This window comes from Pseudoliparis swirei, chromosome 20 (assembly GCF_029220125.1).
Source record: "Pseudoliparis swirei isolate HS2019 ecotype Mariana Trench chromosome 20, NWPU_hadal_v1, whole genome shotgun sequence".
NCBI classification, from domain to species: domain Eukaryota; kingdom Metazoa; phylum Chordata; class Actinopteri; order Perciformes; family Liparidae; genus Pseudoliparis; species Pseudoliparis swirei.
The window spans coordinates 15,068,144-15,080,625 of record NC_079407.1 but is presented as its reverse complement, the minus strand read 5'-3'; the positions used below and the strand labels follow the sequence as shown (position 1 = coordinate 15,080,625).

Here is a 12,482-nt window from a genome sequence, read left to right as displayed (position 1 = left end):
GGTTTAGGACTAATACATAAATCTGTGTTGGTGTCCTTTTAGTCGGTTCGGTACCCCGGAGGAGCTGAAGCAGCTGATAGACACGGCTCATTCAATGGGCATCGTGGTGCTGCTGGATGTCGTTCACAGCCACGCCTCCAAGAACACCGAGGACGGCCTGAACTGCTTTGATGGCTCCGACTCGTGTTTCTTCCACTCTCCACCCAGAGGGGAGCACAGTCTGTGGGGCAGCCGCCTCTTCAACTACGGCAGGTACTCGCTGTTCCACTTTCCTGTGTTTATATCAATCCACTGTGAAGGTCAGGAGACATTTCGTCATGCTACGACCGACAGTACGTCAAGGTTCAAGCTTATTTTATTGTCATTGTCCAACACGATTGCACAATGTAATGTCGTCGTCTCTTGATATGCAGCATAAGAAGCACAATTTAAAAAAAGAAGAATTTGCTCGCACCCTGTGGAAAAATGCTGCGCTGTACTCTGATGGTATAGCAGCGACTGCTTCTGTATCACTTGGCAGACGGCAGCAGGGTGAGCAGGCTGAGGATGGGGCGGGTATAAACAACACAAACTTTCTTTTCTGCATCAAGTTTTAGCATTAAGTTTATTGGCATAAACATACGTGGTGCAAACATAAACAACATATTTGTGGAAGTGCAATGACGCATATGGTCAAAACATGATGGCCAGGTCAAGTCATTAATGTTTACTTTTTTTAAACGGGGCTGATAAATGAGCATGAGGGTTTTAAGGGTTCTATAAGCAACATATGAATGGGAGCTGACATACCACTTTTTGTATTTTACCAGATTATCTGATATAGCATGATGTGTTGAAGGTCAAAAGCAAGACATGATCTCCAAATGACAGATTGCATCTCCCACCAGAATGGCCATGCAGTCAGGTTAACTGTTCATTTGATATTCCTCAGGCTATTGATAGTGAATGTAAATTTCCTCACATGCTCTTGATTTTGTGCCCTTTACACATTTTGCCAGACAGGTGTGGAATTTTAATTGTTGTGAATAATGATTAGATGTTACAGCGTTGACGGGTGTTGGTTGTGTTCATATTTCCCTCTAATTACAAAAGTGTGAGGGGGAAAAGATGAAAGGTCTGCAGTTGGCCAGCTCTGCTGCTGATGAGTGTCAGTACACCAAAACTATTGCTTGGTGTTGTTAATTAAGTGTCCCTGCTCTTGCATCTGCACCCAAAGAATTATCCCAGACCACATAAAAGAGGACCTGTCACTGTTGAGTCTATCAAATGCTTTTTTTTAAAAACTGGCTTTTAATAAGTGTGTGTCAGTGTGCAGCCGTTTCCAATGCATTATACCATGTTTAGTGTCAGGCATGGGGGCTATAATACGGGAACACGGTTCTCCTTTCATTACTTATTGAACTCTCCTCATATCCGCAGCACTCATTAGACACGGTGCAGACATATGCCACAACTGGGAGGCATATGAGGAGTCATTTGTAAAAGCCGTAAGGAGAGCCGCAATGTGGAGCCAGTTCATTTGTCTTCTCTGCCTCTCACAGGTTGTTTGGACGTGTCTGTTTGTGTCGAGCTTTTCTGCTACTCCCTTAGGAAGGAAATGAACCTAGGAGGTGAGCCCCATGCCTGGTGGGAAACACGGGCTGTTTTTAATCAAGCAGCCCTGATATCGGCCATCATGTTCGTATTAGGTATGCAGAAGCTGACTGATACTGGCTATTGGAGCAGAGATATATCTTCCTTGTTGCTGCCTCTTCTGCTCCGCTTGTACTTCTGCATCTTTATCAAAGAGCAATTTTTTTATTTTTTTTCATGTTTCTCTTCAACTTTCCCTCATAAAAAATGCAGCTCAGTCTGGAGAGAATGTTGTTTAGATGCCTGCTATCCAGTTGTTAACTTCAGTGCATCAGCATTATAGGACACATACTACAGCTGTTGCCCTTGCTGCTAATATGAGAGCTGGTGTATGTCAAGAGGTTCTTGGCGTCTCAGTATTGAAGGAAACTTGTTCTTCCATCTACTAAATAGTTGAATAAGATGAGTAGTTTGAGTACAATGACTGTAAAGGAAATGAATCCTGTGCTTTGATCTGAACTGTTCCCGAATGCCCATGAAAGTTCTAAATATATTTTCCCTGTATATCAATTGACCGTCTGATGAATAATGTTTCAACTCTTAAATGTATAGGGATGTAGAGTTTAACTTGATGTCGGGCTCTCGACTGCTCTTGATGTCATAGGCAGAAATGTTTCCTTCATAAACCTTTTGAAAAAAGTCACCTTGAGACCGTGACCGAGCCCACGGTTCGGCGTGTAGGGGGCTGGCGGCCAGAGACGCAGAGTCTTTCTACAGATCAGGGCCCTCAGATGTGAGAGTTCTAAGAAGCTTGATGTTTTTTAATCCTGCCACCTCTCTCAGGATCATTTGAATCCATTTTTCATCAATCTTTGTGTGAATTCTTAAGATATGAAAAATAGGCCCAGGGCCATTCTTTTGAAAAGTCTTTTTAACTCCTCTGCCTGTTCTCATGCCAAGAGACTGGTCCTGTGTTTGAGGACCAAGGAGCAATAATTCCCCCTTTTGACAAGATTATTCTATGCTTGTTTTTTTTTATTGCGTTCAAATAATTGTTAATGATGTGTGCATGGTGCTATATAGTATAGTATATGTTACTCTGCCTGTGTGCCGCTGATGATCCTAAATTAATCGGGATCAAAAAACGGTTTCTACACATTCACTAAATGAGATTAGCTTGGATTGTAAGTATATTTTACAGGATGAGGGCTCAAATAAGGCAGTATCACACAATGTAGGTTCTGTGATGCATAATATAATGCTGAATCCATTAATCAAGATATGCTTTGTACTGTCACTCTCATACAAATCAGCTTATGCTATGTAGGTTGAATTACTATAAATTGTGTCTTTATTTGACAGTACACTTAAACATACCTTTATCTGAAGGAGAGAACATTATGGAACAGCTCTTTTTCCCTATAGGCATGAATTTCGATGGAGATCTATGTCCATCTTTATGTCAGCTGATGAGCTTCCAGTGTGTTGGTTTAACAGTTTTTAAATCAGAAAATTCTAAAATGGAAGTCCTGTACACAAAGGAAGACATGCAGAGAAGCAAATAATCTACCTGCTGATAAGTTATGTTTTTATTTTAAAGAAATGGAGCAAAAACCATCGCAAAGAAAACAAAAATTGATAAAATCAACCTCCCTTTTAAAGATTCTTTTGTTTTGATGTACTTCAGCCATCTTTGCACTACATTTGGGGCCTGGCTAGAGCCTGATCAATCAATAAACCCACACTTGAAATGTCAACTCGATTCAAATTGAGTCATTTCAGTATTTAGTACCCGTGAGTTATTTCCCCTGCCCCATCCAGTCACAGCAAGGGGAAGAGCTGTCTTCCCCTTGCTGTGCTCCAGCTAATCAGCTGAGGTGTGCATGGTGGCTGGGTGGAGCTGCCCTGAGTGCTTCCAGTAGGTGCTGGGTGGAGCCAGTTGGTAGGAACTTGGCTGCTCTTCACCATCATGCCCCTCAGCTGCTTTAAAACAAAAAATGCAGAAAAGTACCGTGTTTCTCAGCCAGCAGTCAGTTTTGTGTTTCATTCAGATCTAATGAATAGTTTACATCTTCACTACAGAGAAAATGCATTTGAAGTGTTTAAAGAGATGTTGTAATTTTTTGACAACTAAAATTAGCTAGCCAACAGTTGTATAACCGTTCTGAAATTCCTTACTCGCCAATTCAATACACCACACAGGATGCAGCTGATTTCAGCCATAGACTGTGGACACGATGTTTCCCATTAGTTTGGGGACTATTGTTTTAAAGCCTTGAGTTCAATATAATTTTTGTTTTGCTACCAGAAGAGACAAGAGATGCTGATTTACATTTGTATGCAACTAAAACGGTAACATTAAGTTTCATGAATTGAAAACACGTTAGAAATTTTTGACACAAATAAATAAATACGGACAACACCCAGACTGCACAGCGCTGTGGCAGCTGTCTATTTTAGTCTAAATGGTACAATCATTTTCAAAAGAGCATCATGCTGTATCTAAGAAACCACAGGGACTGCTATCCCCTCAGTTATGCCTGTAGGGCTGCACTCTCCCTCAAGACTCACTGCTAGGTTCTGGCCCACCTCTCTTTTTTTGTGTGCCACTACCAACACCTGGTCCACTGGCTTAAACTCCAATGGGGCACAAGTACAAGGTGATTCTAATTATATGGTGCTAAACATACAAATAGTCTCACAGGCAGCAGAGTATATCTCCCGGGATGCCAAACAAAAGCAGCTAGCTGCCAGGCAACCTAAAGAATGCCAGACAAATGGCAGATATCTGACACAAAGCACAGCAATACAGGGACAATCTGTCAGGCAGCGAGATGAGAGTTTAGCCAGCAAGGCAGCCAGCATTACCAGACTGCTCGACAATGCGCTGCCAAATATCAAGAAGTATTTCTTACACGTGTCCAGCACAAGGCGCACATTGCGGATTGGCTAATGGATCTGTGTTTTACTAGACAGTGACTTATTTGATGAAACCAGGCATGATTAAAATGTCTACCTTTTTGTCACAAATGTAATAGAAAATGCATTAACATCAGCAAGGCATATCAGTCAAGGATCTGCAGCACATATGTGTATTTAATGTACCCACAAGCTGGATGAATAATTCCATGATTGAATGAATAAATAAATCAAGCCTCAACCTAGAAATGTGAATGTATTGCCGGTGTGTCTCCTGTCAATTTCTCTGTCCTGCACACAATCATGGCTTCGGGGAAAGGAGAACATTTTGAAATGCGTTAAATGAGGCACCTTATTTGTCCTTTTTGGTCCAACAAATGCACACCATCCATCAGGCTGTCGAGCGTCGTTGTTTGAGCATCACACTTTGTGTGGAATGGCCTGTCAGCGTCTTACATTTATTTGGTCTTATCTGTGGCTTACCTGTGCTGTTGTGAAAACGGGGACTTTAATCTTTCTCTCTCTCCCATCACGACAAGTTGCCATGACCCTTTATGCAAAGTTGACTTCTACCGGCATCGCGTGATTCCATATGAGCTCTGCTTGCAGCAGAACTCGAACACCATAATATTGGTCAGAGGAAATAAGCTCCGATAAGGATGAAGCTGATGTGGGGGAAAAAAATGAGTCCATCATTTGAATTTACTTTGAAGCAGTGTTCTTGCAGGTAAAACGGCACGTATGATCGCTGACCTTATCGTACTCTACAAGCAGCAATATCAGAGGTTCACTCTGTTAGTGCTCCCTAACCGCTGTCATTGCTGAGCTTTAGCATAAGGAGAGTGTAATATGAAATTTGCTTTTGTATTAACACCACAGGCCGAGTGATAACTTCATTGAACTGCATAGATAAGCGGTGTATTGCATCTGGTATAGAGATCTAACTTTCCCACTATAATTGGACTTGATGATGAATGGCATTGTGGGTCCTAATGTGGCAGTATGGTTTCATCTTGGGGCCTCTGGCTCTCACTGGCTATTATCTCCGTCCCGTGAGGATACATTGTGTCTGAGTCTTTGTTGGCTCTGCGCAGTGGAGTGGAGGACCTAATCTATTTATCACAGTGTCCGCGTGACCACCCAGCCAGGCTGCTATATCGGATCATACCAGGCTCCCTAGTGCTCTTCCTCTAGGGAAGAAGGAAGCGCCAATGTAACATGCAGCTTCACACCTGTCTAACAATGCTGAGGTTGATCATCCCTGAGGAATGGAGCACAGAAGGCAACGCATTTAAATGTATTCTTGAGTCATGGCCTACACATACAGAAATATCTATGATTTTATCCGTTACCACTGAGGATGTAATCCTGAGAATTTCATTGTTGAAAAATTCAGGGGTTTGATCAGTTATACGACTTTTTATACGGGGGTATTGTTGAGAACACTACATGTCTGGTCTTTGGATGGACTTTTGCTCCTTCTGATTTTACCGAAGGGTTGTTGAAGTATGAATCTGGGACTCACTGCTTCAACAACTTTATGACATGATGAAATTGCATTGAAGCAAGAAATGTTGAACTACCTCTGTGTGTGAAGTCCCAACTCACCCAAATGAAAATCAATGCAGAATAATTCAGGCTCTGATTGAGGTTTGGAAACTACTATGGTACATATAGAGACCCAAAGGAACATTCCCAGGTACTTCCCAGAACTAAGATGACCTCATTCAATATCAGTCACAATTATAGTTACCTTTTTTTACATTTTATTATTCAGCCTCACCGTATAACTTTTATAAAAAAGTTTTTAAAAACTTCAAACGTAGTGCGAGTTGACAACTGTGGTCTTAATCATATCTAACAACCCAAATATTTTCAGATGGATGTCGCTGAAGCGTCATCCTATCAAATAGGGGTCCTTATAGATACAAGACACAACATTGATTCATCAGGGTATGGCAGGGAGGGGCTTGGCCTGCAGCACTGACCTTTAGAGATACCAGCTTCTCACAAAAAAATAATAAAATCAGGTTTCTAGGTATGGTTGACATTCAGGTCCACTGTACACATATGATTAAAGTCATTGTTGGAGCTGAGTTTACAGAGAGCAGAGTTGAGGATGTCGGACTAAGACAGGTGTTCACATTTAATCGGTGTCATTAATGTGTCATTCGCCTCACATCCACTGGGCTCTCCTGTTGCTTTGGAGCATTGCCTCGGTGTGTACTATGTTCCATTCTGTGCTCATTACAAACATCGCATAGTGATAACCAAATCCGGAGTTTTTAACTGACGTTTCCATGGAAACACGCCACTGAGCAGGAAGTGTGAGGTGCGTAGCGTACCTTGACGTTAGTGGCTGCCCAGATCCAGATGACTTGCATCGCTCGGTCGGGAACGGGAGCTGGCAGCATTTATGGAATCACCTTCTCCAGCCTCCGTCAAGACAGACCAGCCAACCGGCATTTTGTTGGGCAACAAAACCCAGACACAAGTTCCGCTTTTCTAATTGGATATTGTGTAGGTTTTACCCATTTGTTTTTCTTTTGTTGTGTATTTTCCATCTTGCTTGTATAACAAAGGAGCTTAAATACGTTGAATATGGAGGACAAAGTAAAGAGCGTATTGTTTATTTCCATTGCCCTGCATGATGTTTCTGCAGCATGAAATCCTCCCAGTTAAAGTACTGGGGGACGGGCCTGGCTATAATAAACGCTAGCTCAGTGGTCATGCAAGTGCTCTGATGGAAATCGGGAAAACATTTCTGCGCACTGAAAGCCAAGGATTTCTCTTCCTGATACCCAGATGCGTGAAAGGCAGCATCTCCTCTACAGTGGAGTTAATGAAAACACCAGCTCCTGTCAATGACACTCCATCTTCAACATAATGGAGCTTTGGATTTCAATGTGTGAATGTCCTGTAGTGGTGAAAATGAATCTCTGGTGCCTCAAGTGCATGATGAGATGTGTGAATAATTTACAGCTTCTTGTTTATCTGACCTTGAATGTGTGTGTGTGTGGATAGCTGGGAGGTGCTGCGGTTCCTACTGTCAAACCTGCGCTGGTGGATGGAGGAGTACTGCTTTGACGGCTTCAGATTCGATGGAATCACCTCCATGCTGTACCATCACCATGGCATCGGTAAGGCTGGTTTGTGTGCATCTCATATTTCAGAACTGGGTATTGTGTGTAAAGCATGTCATCCTCCACTCCTCTGAAACCCACATTGCAGTTTGCAGCCCAGACTTGTGTGCATATATTTCTGATCTAAACAACATGTTTTAATTAATAAAAAAAAATTGGTATCCAACTTTTAGAGTTCTGATAAAGAAACCAATACCTGGGCTTTTGGCATCGACCGATAATGATCCCATACCAGTGTTTAACCAATACGCTGTATGCCTCACTGTGTGGAAGTCACTGAGATCATTATTTGATGTGGACGGTAATACCAACGAATATCAGGCTTGACTTAAACATTGCATTCTTAACTTTATAAAAAATAATGAATGCATGAATGTATTATTGTTATTGTTGTGTAACATGAAAATGTGAATCGGGGTTGCGATTTAAAAAAAGACAAACTTAAAAACTTCTCCAAAAGATGTTTTAAATGAATAAATGGAGTTGAGTTAAATACTAAAAAGTGAGATATTCACCAACGGAATAGCCACGATGAGTGGAGCTTTAGTAAAACAGTATTTCAAATGATGTCAGCCTTCTGACTGAAGTGTGTAATTTTACATGCTACAATGTTGTCTGATTAACACAAACTACTGACGCAAACCTTCCGCAGAAAGCATGGAAAATAATCCAAACGGCCCTTTTGAAATGTCCCACAATCTGTGATATGGGTAATATGGTATTCTGAGTTTCTCTGCATATACCACTCTCCGCTCTCTAAAGGAGCAGCTACTGTGTAGCTCAAGCACTAGTTATCAGATAACGAGTCAAAATCTCTGTACTAAACTGAGTGAGCATTGCGTTCCACTTTTCTCTTCAGAATGAAAGCTGTGGAGTAAAACAGCACCTGAACATACTGAGGAACGGATGATTTCAGGAATCCAAGTGAAAGATATGATGAGTGTTGACGAGGTGTGTGTTTACTCCTCAGGCGGTGGCTTCTCAGGGGACTACAGCGAGTACTTTGGCTTACAGGTGGACGAGGACTCTTTGGTCTACCTAATGCTTGCCAATCACATTCTCCATACCCTTTATCCGGACTGCATCACGGTTGCAGAGGTAAAAAACACTCCACAACACACCTTTCAGCTTCCACTTACTTTGAAATGTCACTGCCAAAAGCTATTATTAATTAAAAGCACTTAATAGTCGGCCATAGCTTACTTGCATATTCGTTGGTGTAATTAAGAGTTAATGCAAAAAGAAATTGGGGTGTCACTTGTTTTTGGCCGGTGGTATTAGAGTTATAGAGGGGGGCTCGGCTGACTACAGGGAACACAAAGTGAAGATGTGATATGAAATAGTGTGACTTCTTTGCAGGATGTGTCAGGGATGCCTGCTCTCTGCATAGGAGTGGAGGAGGGAGGTCTTGGGTTTGATTACCGACTGGCTATGGCCATCCCGGACAAGTGGATTCAGGTAAGATAATTTACTCTTTCTTTTGTGTCCGCTCTGCTTGTTTTTTTTAAAATTCTCTCCAGCAGGTTTCCCAGACACTGTCGGCCTCCGCTCACGATGAAATGTACGAGGCACAAATACAGTAGAGGGAAAACTGAAAGCAGTTCAAAATGGGGATGAAAGACAAGGGGAGTGACAGGACATGTTAGGATGCCTTAGACACTCTTGTGCTACCTTATAGCTGAGTCTGATGCTCAGCATCTGATTCTTTTTAAGAAGCTTTCAAGTGGATAACTTCTCGCGCAATATAGGAACACATGGCGCTTGCCCTGTATTTTCCTGAAATACACGGTATTGCTCTGATGTGACTTGTGTGCAAGAGGAGGCTTATTAATACACCTGGAAACTTGGCATTATCAACAGACTTCTGGATTTAGGACTATATATGATTATAACCCTAGAAAGGTTTTTGTGTCTACTTGTACAATAAACGACAACGTTCTGGAAAAGGCGCTTAACCCTTGTGTTGCCTTCGGGTCATTTTGACCCGATTCAATATTTAACCCTCCTGTCGCCTTCGGGTCAATTTGACCCGATTCAATGTTTAATGTCGGTGTTCTTTCGGGAGTCAACAAACAAACATAAAGTACCTCACACTTAAACTTGGAAAACAATATTAATTCTAATAATTTTCTGGAGATTTTAATAGCTGGGGTCATATTGACCTCAAGGGTAAAATATGTTAGTAAATATAAAGGTAACAGGAGGGTTAAACATTGAATCGGGTCATATTGACCCGAAGGCGACAGGAGGGTGAAACATTGAATCGGGTCAAATTGACCCGAAGGCAACACAAGGGTTAAGTACAATGTAACATAATATTCCTGGGTTAAAGGAGACGTATGCTCATTTTTGGGTCTTGTATTTTTGGGTTTCTACAAGATTTTTTTTTTAATGCTTTGATGTTTAAAAAAACAAACATAATGTGTTCGTACTGCCTGAATAAATATATAAAGTCCGTTGTCTAAAACTCGCTGTTTAATTCCCTCCTCTCCCTAATTGGTCAGCGCTTCCCGGTCTTCCGGTCTGTCCTCCTGGCTCATTTTAAGGCCCAGTTGTTGAATACGGGCTGTGTAAATTTTTCAGGAGACTGAGCGTTTTGATACTGATGCACCTAGACTTGCTTTAGAATTAACAAAAATCCATGTAAATGATGAATGAATGGACAGCAAACTAAGTTTACATATTGATTGCTTGCTGAGATTAATTAAATTGATTAAATAAATTGATTGTTTCCATAATTCTAATACTGCACTATAAAATAGATCTTCTTTCATACTGCTCCGATGAAACCAGGCTGTTCTATAATCACAAACTGTAATTGTCTGGACCCTCCTGTACTTAAAAGAAGTGCTTTGCATAATATTATGTTACACAATTAAATACAATAAAACAGAGGAGGTTAATGTAACATCTTCTTATTAAGCAAAGATCCAAACAAACTACTGAATCAAAACGTACTTCAACAATGGCTGTCACATTCATAGTGAGATGTGCATGTTTTTACAAATGTTTAACAGGTCATATTATTTCCTTGACCTCTTTTGCTCTCAGGAAGAGTTTATCAAAAGTCTCCTGTTTGTTTTGCTTTTATTCTCGCGGAGCGGCAAATTATTTTCTTTCATTAAACTGCGGAAGGTCTTTGTGCTTTTTCTAAAGCAGTGTTAATTTATTTTTCCTTTCCTCCCCTTTTTAATCCGACCCGCTCTTTGAATGGGAAGATCATTCTTTTTGCATTCAAACACCGAGCTATGAATATATGATTGGGGAAAAAATAATTGTGATTTGAAAATAAAAGCAAAAGGAAGACACTTTCAGAATGGTAACGAAAAGGTCATCATGTCACTGATCCAAGCTGAAATCTCCTTTTGTGTTGATGTTTTTTCCTTAAGTGGACCATTTGAATAGGCTGGCAGTCACCTTTACGTTTCACTTTGATTCATTATTCCGTCTAGAGCGACTTAACATGATGTCAAAGCAAAGGTTACTTTTCTGTTTAAAATTAATGCTGTGTTAATGTTACTTTCCTGACAACACATCTTTGTATAAGCAGGTACTCTATATCACCACTCGTTCATAAGGCCAAAGGGTAATTTCAGCCGTAATGAATTCATGAAGAAAAGGGTAAATGATGTTAACTCTAACGTTGAGAAACACTTTAAGCTCTTAAGAAATGTAGAAAATATAATTAGAAAATTTCCATTTCCATTCATTTATTAATGAAATGGCAATAGAGCATGACGGTTTTTCGTCCTAAAATGCATTGAAGAGAGTTCCCAAACCAGATCTCTAATGCTTCCAAATTTCTTCAAATGGTACCTCTGTGTGAGGTAAAATACCTTTACATATGTGTTCATTTGTAGATATGCTTGTGCTAAACAAGTGTGTGTTTCTCATCAGTTCGTGTTCACCTCAGTGTTAATTGTCTTCAATGCAAACATTCCAGTGACAATCATGAAAACTATGGGTGGCATTTCGTCTTGTTGGACTACAAAGACACACCGTTGATCAACTTAAAGTTAAAATGTGACTTTGGAAAAGAGAGGTTGTTGTGCTCTTGCTTTCATCTGTTTTGCTCCTTTTTAAATAACCTTTCATGTTTTCACAAGCGTCATTAGTAAAAAGTAAAAGGTTATTTGACACATTAGTTTGGGTTGTAGTATAGTAACATGTGGTTTGGAACTGGTTCTCAAGCTTCATTCAAAGAGCTGATATATGCGGGAGCAGTACCACCACTTGGTTATTCTGTACTAGGGAAAAGCTGGTTTGGAGGAGTGAAGTCTTGTGGGTGAAAAGCAAAGTTTTTTTTCTGCCCATTGTCAGAATTTTCTGTTTTTCCATGTATCCTCAAGGTTACCACCGGCCATGCCATACAACATGCTCCCTTAAAGACAAATTGTAGCTAATGTGTACTCGAGTACAAAAAGTTAGAGAGAAATGGCCACTGGAGTAAAAAACATTGAACAGCATCCACTTCAACAGATGACTTTAAAACAATAACGTTTGTGGATGTTCAGGACATACAGTATACACTGTGTATTTAGAATATGCTGGTCAGAATTGGAACCTTTTATTGCCGAGTGTTTTCACATAAAAGGAATTTGTCATGGCAGGTGGTGCAACAAGAGTCAATAACATTAATAACAATCAACAAAAATCAACACAGTGCAAGAATTAAGAATATAAATATAAGATGAAGTGCACAGACAAACAAGTTTCAGACTTTAACCAGTATCAGTACTTTAAGTCGCATTAAAATGCTGCTTCACAAATGTATGACCTGCAGCAATAACTGCAACTGGTTATCCTCTAGTGACATAATAAAGGATTGAGGTAAGAAGATTACAAAAA

The 12,482-nt window shown here is 40.5% G+C and overlaps 1 protein-coding gene across 1 annotated transcript in view; it reads left to right on the top strand.

Moving 5' to 3' along the window:
• The window catches only part of gbe1b (glucan (1,4-alpha-), branching enzyme 1b), a 74,239-nt gene that overhangs the window by 24,219 nt on the left and 37,538 nt on the right, over positions 1-12,482 (top strand). Inside the window, exons 7-10 of the mRNA XM_056441438.1 lie at positions 43-252; positions 7,516-7,631; positions 8,605-8,732; positions 8,994-9,092. Coding sequence (XP_056297413.1) covers positions 43-252; positions 7,516-7,631; positions 8,605-8,732; positions 8,994-9,092 — 553 coding nt within the window. The remainder of the gene's footprint in view (positions 1-42; positions 253-7,515; positions 7,632-8,604; positions 8,733-8,993; positions 9,093-12,482) is intronic.